Source organism: Lissotriton vulgaris, chromosome 4_1 (assembly GCF_964263255.1).
Source record: "Lissotriton vulgaris chromosome 4_1, aLisVul1.2, whole genome shotgun sequence".
NCBI lineage: Eukaryota > Metazoa > Chordata > Amphibia > Caudata > Salamandridae > Lissotriton > Lissotriton vulgaris.
Genome location: NC_141691.1, coordinates 883,567,278 through 883,586,570, shown reverse-complemented (window position 1 = coordinate 883,586,570; position 19,293 = coordinate 883,567,278). Strand labels below are relative to the sequence as shown.

The 19,293-nt window shown below is 42.0% G+C and overlaps 1 protein-coding gene across 2 annotated transcripts in view; it reads right to left on the bottom strand.

The window, feature by feature from the left end:
• LOC147722684 (cytidine monophosphate-N-acetylneuraminic acid hydroxylase-like) overlaps positions 1–19,293 on the bottom strand; it is a 486,512-nt gene that overhangs the window by 204,769 nt on the left and 262,450 nt on the right. For both annotated transcript variants that reach the window (XM_086965175.1, XM_086965174.1), the window contains exon 4: positions 17,114–17,223. In XM_086965175.1, coding sequence (XP_086821301.1) covers positions 17,114–17,223 — 110 coding nt within the window. The remainder of the gene's footprint in view (positions 1–17,113; positions 17,224–19,293) is intronic.

Here is a 19,293-nt window from a genome sequence, read left to right as displayed (position 1 = left end):
TGTCCTTTTGTCTAGCCGCCCGGCAGCCGTAAATCCCTGGTATTTCCGCAACCACAACATGCGAGCGCTACTGGCCAAGGCCATCGCCTTCTATTTTACGGAAAATACTGGCTCAGTGGGCTCTGCGGTCACCCTTTGGGAGGCCTTCAAAACGGTGTTGCGGGGTGAGGCCTTGGCTCTCATCGCGGCGGCCAAAAGAACTCGTGATGCGGATCTCCTGCAAGTTGAGGAAGAGGTTTTGGACCTCGAGTCCCGTCTGGGGCCCGAGCCCGAACCCGCCCTCCTGCATGAACTCTCTCTGAAGCAATCGGAGTATCACGATCTTGCTACGAATGCAGCTCTGCTCTTAGCGAAAGAGCAGCAAGGCCGCATTTATGACGTCGGGGACAAGGCTGGTAAATTGTTGGCCTGGCTGGACAGGCGGGAGATGGCGAGCCGAGTGGTTCCGGAGATCCTGTGCGATGACGGTGTGGTGGTTACTGATCCGAGCGCCATCGCCGAGTCCTTTGCTGACTATTTCCGGGGGGTCTACACCTCCGGGTCAGATCGCTCCGAGGCCGACTCGGCTGAATTCCTCTCGGCGATAGACCTTCCTTGCCTCTCTGAGGAGGACAGGGTGGACATTGACCGGGACATCACTGCGGACGAGATCGCCTTGGCGATCCGCGCTTTGCGTACAGGCAAAGCAACCGGACCCAATGGCATACCGGTTGAACTATATAAGATCCGGCCGGACGTGATCTCTCCTCACTTGAAAGACATGTTCCTCCGTGCCCGTGAGGATGGCGTCTTCCCCCTGGACCAGCGACTGGCCACTATTGTGGTTATTCACAAGGATGGCAAGCCGCGAGATGTTTGTAGGTCCTACCGCCCTATTTCCCTCCTCAACGCCGAACCCAAGATCCTGGCCAAACTGTTGGCTAATCGATTGGTCGGGGTTATTAGCGACCTGGTACATCCGGATCAGTCCGGTTTTATACCCCGCCGCAATACTGCCCTTAACCTGAGACGCTTGCATGGCGTTATGGCCAGAGTTCACGCCCTCACTGAACCGGCGGTGCTGGCCTCCCTTGATGCCACAATGGCTTTTGATTCCTTGGAATGGAATTATCTGTGGGCAGTCCTGACGAAACTTGGTTTTGGGCCGGGCTTTCTGGGCTGGGTGCAACTTCTTTATTCTAGCCCCTTGGCTGCTGTTACGGTGAACGGTCGTATGTCTGCTCCCTTCGCACTTCACCGAGGCACCAGACAGGGCTGTCCCTTGTCTCCGCTCCTGTTTGCGCTGGCTCTGGAGCCCCTCGCGGCGCTGCTGCGCTCGCACCCTGACTTGCATGGGATCTCCTGGTCCCCGGGCTTTGAGGACAGGGTCTCCCTGTACGCGGACGACATCCTGTTGTATCTCACCTCCCCTTGCAAGTCGCTTATCGTGGCGTGCGACGTGCTCAGGCTGTTTGGGCGTTACTCCGGCCTGATTATTAACTGGGCCAAATCCTCCCTTTACATCCTCAAGGGCGATACGCCGCACCTTCCCAGAGGCTGTAATATCCAACTGGCGGGACAAGGCTTTAAGTACTTGGGGATTTACATTTCACATAACCCTAAGGCAAGGTATGACCACAACTTGCTCCCCCCGCTCCACCGTCTGCGGCGGGACGTGGAGAGTTGGCGTAAGCTCCCTCTTTCGTTGCTGGGCCGGGCGGCGTTGTTTAAAATGATGTCCCTGCCCAGGTTCCTGTATGCCTTGCAGAATACTCAGGACCTTGTCCCGGCCCGCTACTTCAGGGAGGTCGAGAGTCTGCAGCGTGCCCTTCTCTGGGACGGACGACCCCGTGTCGCTGTTCGGAAGCTCACCATGCCATGGTATGATGGGGGCATTGCGCTACCAGACGTGCGGAGATACTACTGGGCCTCTCAACTTACCGCCATCAATCATGGTTTTTACGGTCCCGTGGACAACCCCGGTTATGCTATGGACCGCTGGCTTTTGCACGGAGGCAATTACTATCGCGCCCTATATTCTAGATCCTTTGATCGTAACCTCACCGGCCCGACCAAGGCGGCGGTCCATACGTGGCGGACGGTCACTAAGATACAGGGCTGGCAGGGCAGACTGACGAGATTTACCCCTCTCTTTGATTCCGACATTTTGGGCAAGCTTTGGCATACCAAGGGCTTTGAGAAGTGGGACCTCATAGGCATCTCGAGGGTTGAGGACATGCTCTCCAGGGGGGTGGTCAAGACTTTCCCACAGCTGCAGGCGGAGTATAAATTGAGTGCTACGGAGTTTTTCCGCTACGCCCAGCTGCAGCACGCAATAACTGCCGCCAAGCCGGAGGAGGGTGACATCCCCGAGAGTTCCCCTTTGGAGGACAGGGTGCTGGACGGGCATATGCCTGATAGCGCCATCTCTCTGTCCTACAAGAAACTAATCAACGTTCAGGTGGACCTCCTCCAGCGCTTGCGAGAACAGTGGGTGGCCGATGGGCTGGAACTGGACGATGAGGACTGGCAGAGTGCTGTGTCCTCCCCTAAGGAGGTAGCCATTTCCTCGCGTCTGAGATTGGTCCAGTTTAAAATCCTTCACCGAGTGTATGTCACCGGCCCCAGGCTTGTGCACATGGGCTTCTCGCCGGATGGCCTCTGCCGCCGTGGCTGCGGAGCCCTTGCCACCTTTCTTCATATACTGTGGGAGTGCCCCGTTATTGCCCCATATTGGGAGAGGGTTCATAGAGTGATGCGGGAGGTGACTGGAGTGGAGTTAGCGGCGGAGGCGCGTAGGTGCCTCCTGAATGTTTGGGAGCCTAATGACTACGATACGGCGCAGACCCGATGGGCCACACTGGGCAATATGGTCGCTAAACGGGACATAGCGCAGAGGTGGGGTTCTAATGTGGCCCCCCTGGTGGTACAATGGAAGGCCAACATGGACTGGTGTATGTTGCGCGAAAAGACTGTGTATACTGCCAGGGGGCGGCCTCAGACGTGGAACAAGGTATGGGGTGCCTGGAATGCCTATAGAGGGGACTTGTGTTTACCACCTGCACCGTTGCCACGAGATGAACGCTTGTCACCATAGACGTTGACGACAGCTACGTTACTCTTGTACTGATTCTCCTGTTCTTCCTTCCCCCCCCCCCCCCCCCTCGCTTTTGCTACATTCTGTCTCAGTTCTCTCTACAACTTCTCCAGCTCCTTCCGCCTCCTACCGACTAGTGGTCTTCTTCATTTCCATTGCCTTTTTCGCGCCATAGGGCGCTTTGTTTAAGTTTTTGTTTTAAAAAATAATAAAACAACCTGCATTGTCCTGACAAGAATCGCTAGGCACTATGACCGTTCTATACTATGCTGCCTTGCCTCCGGGATGTTAGGCTGAATAGCTGTGTGCTCTTTACAATAAAGGTTTTAAAAATTTAAAAAAAAAAAATAATAATAAAACAAGAATGTTCAATTCAATCGGTCTTGCATTTTTGAAAGTTAGTATTTTTTTTTTTTGTATTGTAGTGTATATATGTTGGGATGTATTTTGTTTTTAGAGGAACTATGTGGTTTGAATTGGAATTTTTAGTTGAGGAATTGTGTGGGATGGAATTGTATGGTGTATTGTATTTGTGTAGTGGCTTTATATGGTATGGTGAATCGATAGGGGTGAGAGTTGTATAAAATATAAAGTAAGAATGAGAGGGATAGGTAGTTTGTCTATTAAGTGGTGAATGAAGTCTAGATAGAGTACTAGAAATAGTGTGTGAAAAAGAGAGAAAGAAGGGGAGAGAAGGTTATAGATGTATAAAGAGACTGTGTATATGTATGCAGACGAGACCGAAAGAAGAGGAGGAGAGTGTGTGTTTGTAGTTTGGATTAAAAAAACAGTTATGGTGAGGAAACTGTGCTGAAAGAAGTGAAGTGGACTAATATAAGAAATGCTGGATTAATGCTTGAGACATCGAGAGTGGTGAGAGTACAAGAGAGAGAGAGAGAGAGAGTAGTGGGACGGGTATTTGAAGCTAAAGGAGTAGACTTCCCTACATAAAGAAGTAGTGATTGTGTTTTTCAGAAGATTAGCCAGCTTTCAGTCCACTGGGCAAGGTATAGATACAAGATGCCAATGTTTACTGCGTTAAAGTGCTTGAAAAGACAAAAAAAAACAAGTCCTCTGATAGGGAATGTACGACACAATAATACAAAATATGTACAGTGAACTGAATCACGTTTAACTATTAACTATTTGTATTTAGTTTGCTTCTCAGCATTTCATAAAGTTAATGCGTGCACTGAAAAAAATTGCAAGTACAGCACTAAGTTTCAGTTCGCAGTGTTACTATTTTATTTCTGGGGTTGTTGACCGAGCCCTCTGGAAGGGCCAGAATATAGATTATAATGTTGTCTTTGTTATATTATGCCTATAATGTTGTGATTCAATTGCACTGTCTCCTTTGTTTCATAGTATAATATTGCCTATGTCATGCATGTACATGTGTAATGCGATCGCTCCTCCGCCCTTTCCTTGTCCCTACTACTACTACCATACCCATGGTTATGACCTCTTTGCCACCCATTATTCTATTCCCTCTACTCTTTCCTGTCTAATCTTGACTCTGCGGAGCTATGCACTGCTGCCTCCTTATACTTCTCCGTGCTTTCACTTTTCTCTTGGCTCTCCATCCTCTCCTCACCTCCATTCCCACTGCTCCCCCACTATCTTTTTGGTAATCACATTTAAAACTTAGTTTGAGTTTAAAAGTTATTCAGAGTTCAAATGCTTCTGTTACTTGTCATCTATATTTGGTATTAAAGACCTCGAGTCCTGTTTGTGTTCATTTATCGAGTTTATTTATTTATTTATTTATTTAATGGTTTTATAAAGCGCGTAGTAACTCAAAGAGCATCCCAGCGCTGACCTGTTTCTCCAAGGGTTCAGCCGTCTGATGAAATTATGTCTGCGGGAAAAGGAGGGTCTTTAGGGTTTTTCTGAACTGGAGGTAGTTCGGTTCTGTCCTGAGTCTTCGTGGTAGATGGTTCCAATGTTTGGCCGTGTGAACCGAGAAGCGACGGCCACCGGTCTTGACTTTTCTGACTCTAGGGACTACGATAAGATTTTCTACGCTAGACCGGAGGTCTCTCTCCGCTTTGTATGGGATTAGGAGTTCTTTGAGAAGAGGGGGGCCGTTATTGTTGATGGTTTTATGGGCCAGACAGAGGGCCTTGAAGACGACCCTTTCTCTGACTGGGAGCCAATGGAGGGATTTAAGAGCCGGCCTGGCGGAGGATCTTCCAGGTGTGCCCGTGAGTAGGCGGGCGGCGGCGTTTTGGACTTTTTGCAGCGAGTTCAGGGTGGCTTCAGGGGCTCCCAGATAGATGGCATTACAATAGTCCAATCTTGCCAGGATTAGACCTTGAATGAGGAGCCTCCTTGCAGTATCGGGGAGCAGGGGGAAGATCTTCCTGCAGGCTCTGAGTAGCCCAAAACATGTCCCTGCCATTCTTTTAGCCTGAGTTTTAAAGCTCATGTCCTTCTCAATCCACACACCAAGGCTCTTGACCTCTTCCTTGGGTGCAGGAGGGTCACCTAGGCAACTGGGCCAAAGGTGAGATGGTAGAGAGGGCCCCTTGTGGCCCATCAAGAGGATCTCAGTCTTGGACCCATTCAGTTTCAATGAGGAGAGATTCATCCATCGATGGACTTCGGAGAGGCAGCTGTGGAGATCGGATGGGGAGTGGTGGGGGTGTGAAAGGGTTACGACCAGCTGAGTGTCGTCGGCGTAGTTGATAACTGACACGCCGAACGAGCTAACCCTCTTCTCCAGTGGGGCCATATACACGTTGAATAACGTAGGGCTAAGGGATGAGTTAAAGCACAAAGGTACTTTACTCAACCCATTGAAAGCGTAGGTACTTAATTAAATGACAGTAGTTTAAAAGTTGGACATCTTGCGATATAGATGACATATTTGCTATTAAAGTCTTCGAGTCCTGTTTACTGTCCGGTAAAGAAGGAAATAAGTGGATGGTATCACGCACTATTGACTTCCGAGGAGGAAAAAAATCAAACCCCCTTATGAAGTATGGGAAGAAGTGATGCAGAGTCCTAACTTACCAAAAGTATGGCATCTTTGGTTCAAGCTACTGTATAAAGTAGTTAAACCATCAAATTTGAAGAGGAACCATTTCTTTACAGCGAATAGATTATATTGGACCCCACAAAAACTGGTAAAATTCGTAACAGGTGCCCTACCCAAATGTCACAGGTGTGGTGACGGTAGTGCTAATGATAAGCATATGTTTTTGGTATGCCCTCAGTTGGAGAAGTATTGGTCTGAGGTTGAAAAGATAATCAATGACATTTTTGAGATAAATATCCAAGTCAGCTTTTCAATAGTAATGCTAAGGGTAGCAGATCAGTTAGGCAATGACATTACTGGGGACAAACAGGGATTGCTATTTTATCTAATTCTACTCGCTAGGCAGGAAATCTGCAAGAAATGGACCAAATCTTCCCCACCACAAGGGATGGACTGGCTACGAGCAGTAAGAAGAACAGCAAAAATAGATATCGAACTGGAATCCAATACACAATCTAAGATGGCCTTCAAAAATTGGGATGGGACATGACTGCACAATCCCTTTTTCTGTCCAATGATAACACCTGCGTGGTCTGTGCAGCCAGGATACTGGAAGGGCACAAGCGCAGGAACTATGAAAAATCGCAAAAGGTCTGGGAATGTACAGATCAGCTGTCAGGCTTTTATTTGCATATAATGGTGGTATGAGGACAAAAAAAAAGTTAAAATGTTGGACAAATCCTTCTGCAATAAGAAGCTGTAAAAGGGCCCCCTCAGGCACATTCAGGAGGTAAAAACTAGAATGCTGTGATAGAGAGCTATAAAGCCCCCGGTGAAGCCCCATTTTCAAGTGTAAGCAAGATCTTTGTGAACGACTCATGTAACAATAACCTTACGTGGGTTAAGGGAGATACACATCTCCTCTCTAGAAAAAGTAGGGTGACTCTGGACACTCGCCTCCTCTACCAATGTGTGCTATGGGAGGCCCTCAATCACACAATTAAAGCGTGCACTATTCGTCTGATGATCTTTGTTGTATCCTGTCTGTAAGAAAATGCCTATTTTTGAATGATTACTCCCATTTGTTTTGACTGATGATGTTGGTTTTTTACACTCTGTACACTGGGACTCTGTTAACCAGACCTCAGTGCATCTCCTCTGACCCTTAAAAACTTTTTGATCTGGTTAAAAAAATCTGATTGGCACTTTTAACTTCCCTATAAGTCCCTAGTATTTGGTACCCAGTGTACCTACAGTCTGTAAGTTAAATGTCACAAGTGGACTGCAGTACCTATTGTGCCATTACTAAAGTGACAATGCAAAGCATATCTTCATGCCTGCCCCTGCAGCTTGAGTGTGCAGTTTTAAAACTGCAAACTTGGCATCACTAAAACAACATTTTTCGAGGCTAAATCTTCCTTTTTAACACTTATAAGCAGGGCCTTTGGACGTATGCAGCTAGGGAGGGCCGAATTATGTGACAGGTTTGACTAAAATATGCAGCAAAAAAGGAAAATTATTCAACATAATGTTGCACATTTTATCTTAGTATTACTTCATTATTTTGACATGTTTACACTTGTTAACGTTGCCTAGGCATTGGTCGTACCTCATTAGCACCATTTCGACACACAAACATAGAAATAGGCAACAGAAAGGTGACAAGCTAACCTTTGCAGGGGACTTTTCACTGCACTGCAACATGTTTTGCGGCGTTGTTAGTAACCTTTGAGCCGTTTGAGGTAGAAAGAACATTTTTTGCTAAAATATGCAGATTATGCAGTTAATTATGGATTATGTAGTAAATGCAGCAATTCAATATTTATGCAAAAAATGCAGCAGCCCCACAAATGCATATTTCCAGTGACCCTGCTTATAATCTACACATAAGGTAGGCCGTAAGTGGATATGAATCTTTGGATCACTGACATAATATAGAATGCCAAAATATCGACCTACAAAAATATCGAGGTAAAAATATAGAATGCCAAAATATCGACCTCCTATCTCCAAACAGGTAAGTACAAAAATATTGAATCAAAAACATCGATGTAAAAATATATAGTTAGTCAAAATATCGATTTTCTTTAAATGCTTTAAATTAATTAAAAATTAATGAAATAATAAATATAATGAAATTAAACATACTTAAAATACTAAAATAACCCTAAAATTAATAAATAATTAATGTAAGTAAAACAAAACATACAAATTGATTTGTTAATACATATATATATTTATATATATATATAAACGTAATAATAAAAAAATTACAATATTTTTACCGTAGGATAGAGTAAAGGGTAAAATTTACTATTCCAACTCCAGAGAGTGCAACAGTAGGGAAAGCGCTGGAAAGCATAGGAGTAAAAATTACTATTCCCACTCCAGAGAGTGCAACAGTAGGGAAAGCATTGGATAGCTTAGTGGTAAAAATGACTATTCCCACTCCAGAGAGTGCAACAGTAGGGAAAGCGTTGGATAGCGTAGAGATAAAAATTGCTATTCCCACTCCAGAGAGTGCAACAGTAGGGGAAGCGTTGGAAAGCGTAGGGGTAAAAATTACTATTCCAACTCCAGAGAGTGCAACAGTAGGGAAAGCCTTGGATAGCGTAGTGGTAAAAATTACTATTCAATCTCCAGAGATTGCAACAGTAGGGAAAGCACTGGATAGCGTAGGGCAAAAAATTACTATTCCCACTCCAGAGAGTGCAACAGTAGGGAAAGTGTTGGATAGCGTAGAGGTAAAAATTACTATTCCCACTCCAGAGAGTGCAACAGTAGGGAAAGCGTTGGATAGCGTAGGTGTGAAAATTACTATTCCCACTCCAGAGAGTGCAACAGTAGGGAAAGTGTTAGATAGCGTAGGGGTAAAAATTACTATTCCAACTCAAGAGAGTGCAACAGTAGGGAAAGCGTTGGATAGCGTAGGGGTAAAAATTACTATTCCATCTTCAGAAAGTGCAACAGTAGGGAAAGCGCTGGATAGCGTAGGGGTACAAATTACTATTCCCACTCCAGAGAATGCAACAGTAGGGAAAGCGTTGGATAGCGTAGAGGTAAAAATTACTATTCCCACTCCAGAGAGTGCAACAGTAAGGAAAGCGTTGGATAGCGTACGGGTAAAAATTACTATTCCAACTCCAGAGAGTGCAACAGTAGGGAAAGCGCTGGATAGCGTAGGGGTACAAATTACTATTCCCACTCCAGAGAGTGCAACAGTAGGGAAAGCGTTGGATAGCGTAGAGGTAAAAATTACTATTCCCACTCCAGAGAGTGCAACAATAGGGAAAGCGTTGGATAGCGTAGGCGTAAAAATTACTATTCCAACTCCAGAGAGTGCAACAGTAGGGAAAGCGCTGGATAGCGTAGGGGTAAAATTTACTGTTCCCACTCCACAGAGTGCAACAGTAGGGAAAGCGTTGGATAGCTTAGGGGTAAAAATTACTATTCCCACTCCAGAGAGTGCAACAGTAGGGAAAGCGTTGGATAGCGTAGGGGTAAAATTTACTATTCCCACTCCAGAGAGTGCAACAGTAGGGAAAGCGTTGGATTGCGTATGGAAAAAAATTACTATTCCCACTCCAGAGAGTGCAACAGTAGGGAAAGCATTGGATAGCAGGAGGGTAAAAATTACTATTCCCACTCCAGTGAGTGCAAGAGTAGGGAAAGTAAATACTTCATATATATATAAAAAAAATAATAATAATAATACCAATTACAAAATAATCAAAATACTTAACACTTTTATATAATATATTAATTTATTGATTAAAAATGCAAATAAAAATTAATTTATAAAAATATTTACCTACTAATACAAATTATTTACCGAATAACAATAAATTAATTAACAATCAGAAAATAATTAAAAATTTGATGAAATAAGAAAAAATAATTTTAAAATAGAATTACTTACAATTAAATTACTCCCCACCCTATTCCCCTATAAACCCACAACCCACTACAGAAACTAAATTAATAAAATTAACATAATTATCAATTAAAAAATAATTATAATTAATTACCCATTATATTTTAATTAATTAACAATTAATAATTAATTAACAATTAATTCACAATAAATACAAATAAATAAGTTAACATATTTAATATTTATAATTAAATAACTTCCCACCCTATTCCCCTATAAACCCACAACCCGCTACTGAAAATAAATTACTAAAATTAACATATTTATCAATTAATCTATTAATTTTAATTAATTACAAATTATATTTGAATTCATTACCAATTAATAATCAATTAATAATTAATTCAAAATAAATGCCAATAAATAAATTAACATATTCAATTAATTATAATTAAATTACTTCCCACCCTAATCCCCTATAAATCCACACCCCGCTACAGAAAATAAATTACTAAAATTACCATAATTATCAATTAATTAAAAATAATTACCAATATATTTTAATTAATTACCAATTAATAATTATTTAATAATTAATTAAAAATAAATACCAATAAATAAATTACCATATTTAATTAATTATAATTAAACTACTTCCCACCCTATTCCCCTATAAAACCACAACCCGCTACAGAAAATAAATATAATTATCAATTAATCAATTAATTGAAAATAATTACCAATTATATTTTAATTAATTACCAATTAATATTTAATTAACAATTAATTCAAAATAAATACCAATAAATAAATTAACATATTTAAATAATTATAATTAAATTATTTCCCACCCTATTCCCCTATAAACCCACAACCCGTTACAGAATTATATTACGCAAAAATTAAATACCATAAAAATAATTAATTAATATACATAATAAAATAAATATACACTTTTCAAACATATACTAACATGAAAAACACTTTAAAAATTGATATTAACTTACCTCAAATTCGATATTTTTGTAGTTTAAATTCTGTCCATTCTATATTTTTGTAGTCTATATTCTATCCATTCTATATTATGTTCATTCTATATTTTTTAATTCAATATTAATGCTATCCTATTCGATATTTTTGTAGTCTATATTCTGTCCAGTCGATATTGTGTTCATTCTATATTTTTAATCGATATTAATGCAAATCGATAATAAAAAACTCTATATTTTGACTGTATACCCTCATAGACACCTAGTGGGTTACATTATAACACTTCCAATACATATCTTCAGTTTCGGAATAGCTAGAAAAATGATTCCAGAACTCAGAATAATAGTACTTTAAAATTCAACCTAATGGTAAAGCCAAATTTTAAATCACAATTTCGAAAATGTTGGCACTTTCTTTCCTAAGTCAAATGTGCCTTACTGCCAGTGTTTGGAGTTATCTGACTGTTAATGGCTCGACTGTGGTGAGATGTGTATTGCTCCCAGACAAAGAGAAAAGGCCTTTGGGTGTGGCGTATGCCTTTCCCTGTAAAAGGATGGCCATCTGGACTGTGCCCAGGAACTTAGTTCAACTTCAAACGGTGCCTACTCAGTCTCAAGCAGATGTACCTCATGCCTAGGCCTGCCGCCTTTATTGTCCTGCTAGCCAACCAGACACCAAACCCAGTGGGAGAGAGACTGCCTCAGAAGCAGTTCTGGGTGACCACAAGAGAAGATTTGATCACTATCATAGTCACTCAGCTGGATGGGCACAGGGAGCTGTAGGCAGGGGAAAAAGGTTTCGCCATATTCGTTTCAGGACAAAAAGGACACTGTGGGATAGTTTATAGTGAAGCACGTAGGAAGTGTGGCAAAAGTGGGTAGCGCATACCCTGGAAACTTTTACCCCATTAGTTAGGGAGGGGCCAGGAGTTTCCCCCACCAACAGGCTGGTACTGGGCATACAAGTGGCACCCCAGTGCCCTCTTTAGAACATGTCTGGACCTGAGGAAAAGAGACGAAAGCCTGCACCTGCTGTTGAACCTGTGTAGATAGAGTCCAAGGGCTGGACCTGCTCCTACTTGTATTAAGAGCAATGAAGTTGATTCCAAGGATCAGTTGGTTGACCTGTTAAGCTACAAGGCCACAAAAGCTGCAAGAAATTTACTTTTTAAAATATTCCAGCTGACCCATTTCCCTTCTGGGAAAGTGAATCATAACCTCCTCCAAATGGTGTCCGTAAGGTCATGAACCTTTGCCTGGTGTTAGAGTATGCTACTAGGGCCCTTAAACCTCCAAAACAGGATGGAATTTTTCCTCCAGAAAACCAGTGGAGACTGGGTACCAACGCTGCAGCCACAGCTGCTGATGTCAAATTGCTGTTCAAATTTAAAACGGTGGATTTTAACTTCCACAAAAGTTTTGAAGTCTCAACGCAGAGGTACTTCAGGGAGGCGGACGTTGATCAGCACCCAACCACTGGTGAGACCTTCCTGTGTACAGGACCTCGCCTGCTCGCAGCTTTAACGCCTTCAACACTGATTGCACCAAGGTTCCAAATGGAGCCAAGGGTCACACGAGGACCCGCATTTCACCTGGATGCCATTGTTGATACCTCTTTTGGTCCAAACCAGCAGCCTGGCCAGATGACGACCTGTCGATGAGGACTTTTCTCCAGAAAAACTTTCAAGTCAGAAGGTACATTTTCCACCAGGAGAAACCGTGTCATTGTATCTGACTAACAGACTCTTGGGGGTGCCCTTAAGTTTTGACTTGCACTCCATCTAGCACAACAAGATAACAATTTAGTAGGTATTTTGACTTGAAACCTCTAAAAATCATATCACTGGTTTCCTATATCTGATTGCTGTTGATTTTGTACCTATATGTTAATTACATTTTGCTCTATTTTTATAAATTGTACTGGGATTTATATTGTGTTGTATTTTGTTACATTTACCTGTTTTAGTACTGATGAATGCTTTACACATTTCTCCAACCTTAAGACTGCCGTCTCTGTGCTACAGCTACAAAGAGTTGAGCTCAGGTTTACATTATTGAGACGCAACTGGACGTGGTACAGAATAGTGACATTTTTACTTGGTGAGGAGCCACAGCAGCTCCAACTAATAATCCACATTGTCACAATGTATAGCCTGTAATAAATAAAATCTCATGAAATGTGAAAATCAGTAAGACCTTTAAATCTCTATGCAAACTTTACATTATTTTGTCATTTAATACATATTTTAAGTGAGGGGTTATTGTGCTTTAAAATGCTATTTAGTTTAAATATTTTTCATTACATATTCTACAGTAAAAAAATGAATAATCTTTTTTAGACTATAAACCTTAACAATTTACCCTATACCTTTCCATAGGGAGATCTCAACCTAGGAGGTAGATATTACAGGCAAAGCTAACACTTTCTTTTAGTCATGTTCCTCAGCTAGAGATGCCCATCTTACTCTGACCAGAATCTTAATGATCTCCAAGTTGCATATATTTTCATACATACAATTTCTAGCAGTACGTTGTGCGGATGGAGTACATTTACAAAGTTGTTTTTGTGTGTGCAGATTGGGAAAAAGTACATTTTGCATATTGGCATTTTAGGAAGCACAACTGTACCTGTGAAAATTATACTGAGCTTACTTTCAAATGAGCCTTGCACTCTGGCCAAGCACAAAGTCTGCACAAGGGAGTGTGAGTAGCACTGTGGTGAGCATGAGGTCAGAAACATGCTCTATTGACTGAAGTATAAACAATACTCTGACTTATCGCTAGCCTGCACTGCGTACCCCGGAGCAGCTCGCACTGTTAAGAGCGGCTGGTGGAAATCGACAGGCAATGGGACAGTAATATAAAATATATAAAACCACATTCTATGTGCTCGATGCATCGCCGCATGGGCAAAGTAAGTGGGTTTATTTATGTATTTATTTAATATTACTTATCCTGACGTCTGTAACTTCCACAACCCCTTACCCAGCCCGCACCTCACTTCCCTACGTGAGTCCGCAATGTGCGTACCCCCATACACCAAAGTTCATTCACAACATGAGCATTAATTGTACAGCTATTCTTTTCTGGTCCCAAATTAATGGAGGGTATGTATGTAACTGTCCTTGTGCAGCAACACAGCGCAGTACAGTGGGTAGGAGCCCATGGGTGTTATTCAAATAATTTACAAAGAGGAAGGAAGAGGTAAGATCTACTATGCAAGTTGGTAATGCTTCTTAAAGATAAGTAAAAAACAACAAGGTGATGACAGGAAGGCTTGAATTAAACTCGGTCACTGAGGATCACTTGGGCCACAATCCAGACCATCATTTTTCACACACACATGACCACTCCAGATAGAGATCTGACAAATACAAATAATTCTTGGCCTTGATCCAAATTGGAACAATGTAGTCTTCAATGCCACGTTAGGTCCTATGCAGATGGAAAGACAAGCAACTCCATACTGGTTTGAACGATTTTGATCATATTGTGCCCTGTGGAATAGTTAGAGTACCTACGTCTGAGCATACTTGTCGCACTTAGAGCATCTACCTCAAAAAAACAACAAAGTGATGGAAGGAATGCACAAATTAATCTCAAGCACTGACGATCATTCCGGTTCACATTCCTGGCACTTAAAATGTCATCCCTTATGCTACTCTGGACACAGACTTGCCATGTGAGAATTAGTCTTGGTCCTGCTTGAATTGGATCACTTCAGCACGAAGGTGCGAGCCAGGGCTCCTTTAGATAGGATGACAAGAAATCCCAAATAGATTTCGACTTACTTAGATCTCGTGAGTGAAGTATAGCTGAGTCCTGGGATACAGTGAGCATGAAACCCACATCTGGGCATACCCGTTGCACTCAGTCCATCTGCTGAAAAAACAGCAAGGCGATAGAAGGAACTAACCTCAGCCACTGGCAATCCCTTATGGCAGTCTTCCAGCCCATTCATTTTCACCCACTACTCCACTATGGACATAGACATGCCATATGCAAATCCGTTTTCATCCTGCTTCAATAGGAACAGACCTTGAAATACAAGGCCAGGCCCAGTCCAAACAGAATCACAAGCAACCCCAGACTGATTTCAACCTACTTAGGTCTCATCAATAAGTTATACCTTTAGTACTGTGGGACAGTGAGCATGGGGCAATGACTTGGAACACCTTCAGACCTTTGCATATGGCTGGTTTCCATCTGAGGTGGCATGGTTGGCAGAAAACAATGTACTGAATTAGGGCCCACAGTTATTACCAGTGGCTAAGATCAATTCAACAATCCACAAATTTATTTTTTGTTTTCCTTTTAGGAGATGTGTCTTTGGTTTCTTTCTGAATTGAAGAAAAGAAAAACCTTGGAAATTAACTTTGATGTCAGTATAGAAATATGTACTAATTGATCCTCACGGGTAGAGGTCCAGTGGCCTTGCTGCTAAAACCAGACCCCTACCCTCCTCCCAGATGTCTTGTAAGAGTTGTACCATAGGTGGTGAGCAACCCATGGATTCATATGATTTAAGGGGTGGGTTTCACTACTTCTAGTCAGGCCATCCTCATTGAAACAGATGCCTTTTAAAATTAATAATCTCTGCTAATAAGCTGTTCTCTTGGATACATGCAAAGAGGAAATTGTTCTATAAATGTACACATTTATTGTATATACATGACGAAAGATTGCACATACATTTTCATATGATTGTGAGATTTTTAACAAATACGTTGTAACAGAAATTTCATTACTAGGAAACCAAAAGTCTTTCTGTGAGGGTTTCCTTAAGATTAATGGAAAACGTGTTCTATAAAAGTTTGGTATTCAGCTACATGTTACATTTTGGCTCATCTTTCAGAGAACAGCAAGTATTTTCGATTATTACAGGAACATCACTTTCCTTGCTTATATAACGGTTCATGTGTAAATGCTTAGGCACTCTATGGAATATTTACAAGCCCCTATCGCCACAGGAACATCACTTTTACAACGTTCCTGTGGTGATAGGGGCTTCGCGTTATTTGCAAGGCAGCATTTAGTCACTTCGAGTGGCTTAACGCTGCCTTGTAAATAAGGCCCCCTATCACGCTATGCTTAGCTTGAAAGGGGAGGGCAATGGGTGTTGCTGTGGGAGTTCCACTGCAACACCCATTGATTCTGACACTGGCCCCTATTTACCAGGGAGACGTAAATAGGAGGCAGAGCCAACATTAAGACCAGGGAAAATGTGGTCTTACCGTGGTGCAACGAGGAGAAATGTTAACTTTCTCCTCATTTTTGCTGTTTTCGCTTGTGATGTGTTGTGCAGCACACATCAAAACAGCAAGAGGCCAATCATTGTTGTTGTTGTACAAAAAGGTCACCCTGCACATAAACAAGCATTAAAAAAAAATGCAGTTTTGCAACTTCTATGCATTAAGCCATTAAGCAGCACACATAGAAGTTACAAAACGGCATTTAAAGATTGTTTAGGTACAGGAAGGGGGCCCGTGTTAGCGCTAGGCTGCTAAGTGTAGCGCCAGAGCAGGGGAAAACGCAGGGCTGCACTATATTCTTGTAAATATGGTGCATTTCTGAAGTGGCGGAGTGAGGTGTTAAACCAGGAAGGCTAACGACTAACTCCGCCACTTTGCTTGTAAATATGCCCCTCTGTTTATATTGTATACCCGAGTTCCTGCTGTAAATGGGTTTACTGCACAAGAAACAGTTCTATTAAGGAGAAGACACAAAGAAATGTTCTTGAGAAAACGTCAATACTTATTTTTGCATTCTATTGTGCTGTTTATTTAGGTCTTTTTAAGTTACTTCTTTTATTATGCATGGTTGTTGAAGTGTGTTGGTAGTTGTGTCACCTATACATATTGTGTTTTGGTACTGTGAAGGAGGTCTGGAGAATATGTTCTAGACTTTTTTATAGAGGTGGGTGTGAATGTCACATTACCCTTAAAGAAGAATGGAAAAGGAGCTTGATGGAGAGTTTCACAGGCCAAGTATACAACCCAGTGTGATATGCTGTGAAAGTCACTTGTGTCCAGATTTCGGCAGCATCCTTAGTGCTTTTCAGTATTCAAACTTTAGTTTACCTATATTTACTTGGCAAATCCCAGTACACCTTTCCTGTTGGACTACATTTCATGAGCAAGTACTGTGTCAGCTTCTGCAATGGAAAAGAAATTCTCATCACAAGTTAAACTTACCTGCACTTCTTCAAATGCCAGAGTCTCTGGGTCTTTGGGATCAGCAGCCCATGGATCTGGAGGATTCAGTTCAATCAGAGAAAGCCCATTACCTTCATCTTTTTCAATAACTACAATACAAAAGTAGGACATGAAGAGTCAGGATACCTCTAAAATGTGTAGGCTCAGCAATAACAATCACTGTTGTCTTACAGAATGCTTGCAAATGTGGTTGATGTTTTTTGTCTCTTGCTGCATTTATGTTTTCAAATGTAAACACCATGATGTGGTGTGTGCATGAACATATTTCCTGCTATTATAAAATATGGCACATTCACAATGATGTTGCTATAAATATGTGAGGCTTAATCTTATAGTACTCTGGTTTAAGCCTGGCTTACTACATGAACTGAGCAGTAAGTCAGAAGTACTCATAGAGCAAATTACATCACAAAGTCCGTGGCTTGGGTTCCAGGGTTTTACGGTCTAAAAAAGTTAGTGATGTAAAGTGCTGTGTACCAAATAATATGATGTCTGCAGCCTCTGAAATCTCAGCTCCTGCCCGTTCAAATTGGAGATGCTTTTAGGGACAGGGACCCCGCCAGACTCATGGTTAAATCTAGACTTGCCTCTGAAATGCCATGAACCTGTTAGGCTAGGCAACAGTAGCCATTGATTAATTCTGACATTGGCAGTGAGATGGTGTATGAGAAAATCCGAGTGATTAACCTAGGTGTACATGTTTTAGAGAACAGTGGTCCTGATTTTGGAAGGAAAAATGGACAACCACAATAATCATACGCTTAAATAGATCGTATGTCTTTCGTCCAGCCTGACAATAATCTATTTTTATATAAGTTCAGTTGATTGTGATTCAAAACATTAAATGACAAGTGGGCACAGCCGTGACCCACAGAACACAAGACAAACCAACGAAAAACAGAATGGCCAAAGGCAGGGTATAAGATGTGTCTGTTTGTTTGTAATCACTATGACAGACTTAAATATCAATTTTCACACCATTGATCATTACAATATTATAAAATCATATTGCATATGGTGCTTTTAGTGTTGACGATGTTTCGATGCTATTCACAACAATATAAAGCATCATCTTCAGGACAATGGATAGTTCATTGTTGTCTTAAGCTTATTCACATATTTTGCCTTTATCGCATTACTGTATCAACATTTACAAGGGAATAAAAGGGGGGAGAAAAATACAAAAAATAGAGATAAGTAAAACTAAACTGATAGGCATCTGATTGGTGACTTCTGTGAGGGTGAATTGATGTGTGACACAAAGAAGAGGACATCCGCATCAGGACTAGAGTCTAGTTGCACAGTACTCATGCGGCTTGTGCCCGAGATGTCAGTGAAGGTTGAAGGCGCAGTGGTTTACAATGTTAAAACGGCAATGTCAGGGAAGGTTGAAGGCACAGTGGTTTAAGGTGAAAAAACGGCAATGGATGAAACTACAAAAATGGGGAGGAACCATTGGGATAAAGGCGTATCATAGTTGTTCACAGGATGTGAATCACAAGGGGTGGTGGCGGGCGACGCGATGCACGTGCGGTGAATTTGAAAAAAAACGATAGTGCCGTTGTATTTAAATTGTGGCTTTAATTTCTCGAAGTAAGCATTAGTATTACGTTGCTGGTGTTGACCATTATTTATTTAGCGGTTCGGTACAGATTGCCCAAAGTAAAACAGTGTGGTTAAAACATTCCTTACGTTTGAAGGATGAACAAGGTTCAATGGTAATGACACGCTTGTAATACGGCCCAGTAGATCCGTAACGGGGGCTGACAGCCACTAAATCTGCTGTGACAAACAGTCTATATTAAAACCAGCATTCTGATTTGATTTTAAAAACAGGGGGTGCTCAAAATGGCGCAGTGAAAAGTAATTGACCGTCAATAGGCTATGGGCCTCCCTTGTATGGTTTAATTCCTGATATCAATATATGTCAGTGCCGGATCGCACTTGAGGCTTTTGGTTAAGTAACAATTCCGCTAGGTGCCAGGTTGCACCTCCTAAAATACAAAGCATTCAATTATCAGATTAAGTCTCGAATATTAACCAAAAGGGGCTGGTCGCGAACACGGTCTGCCAGAGTTTTGGTTACTTACTTGAATAACTGCGGAAAGTCAGGGCACGGGGGCTCCTGCTGGCGCTGGATAGCGTGTGAGGTGAAGCAG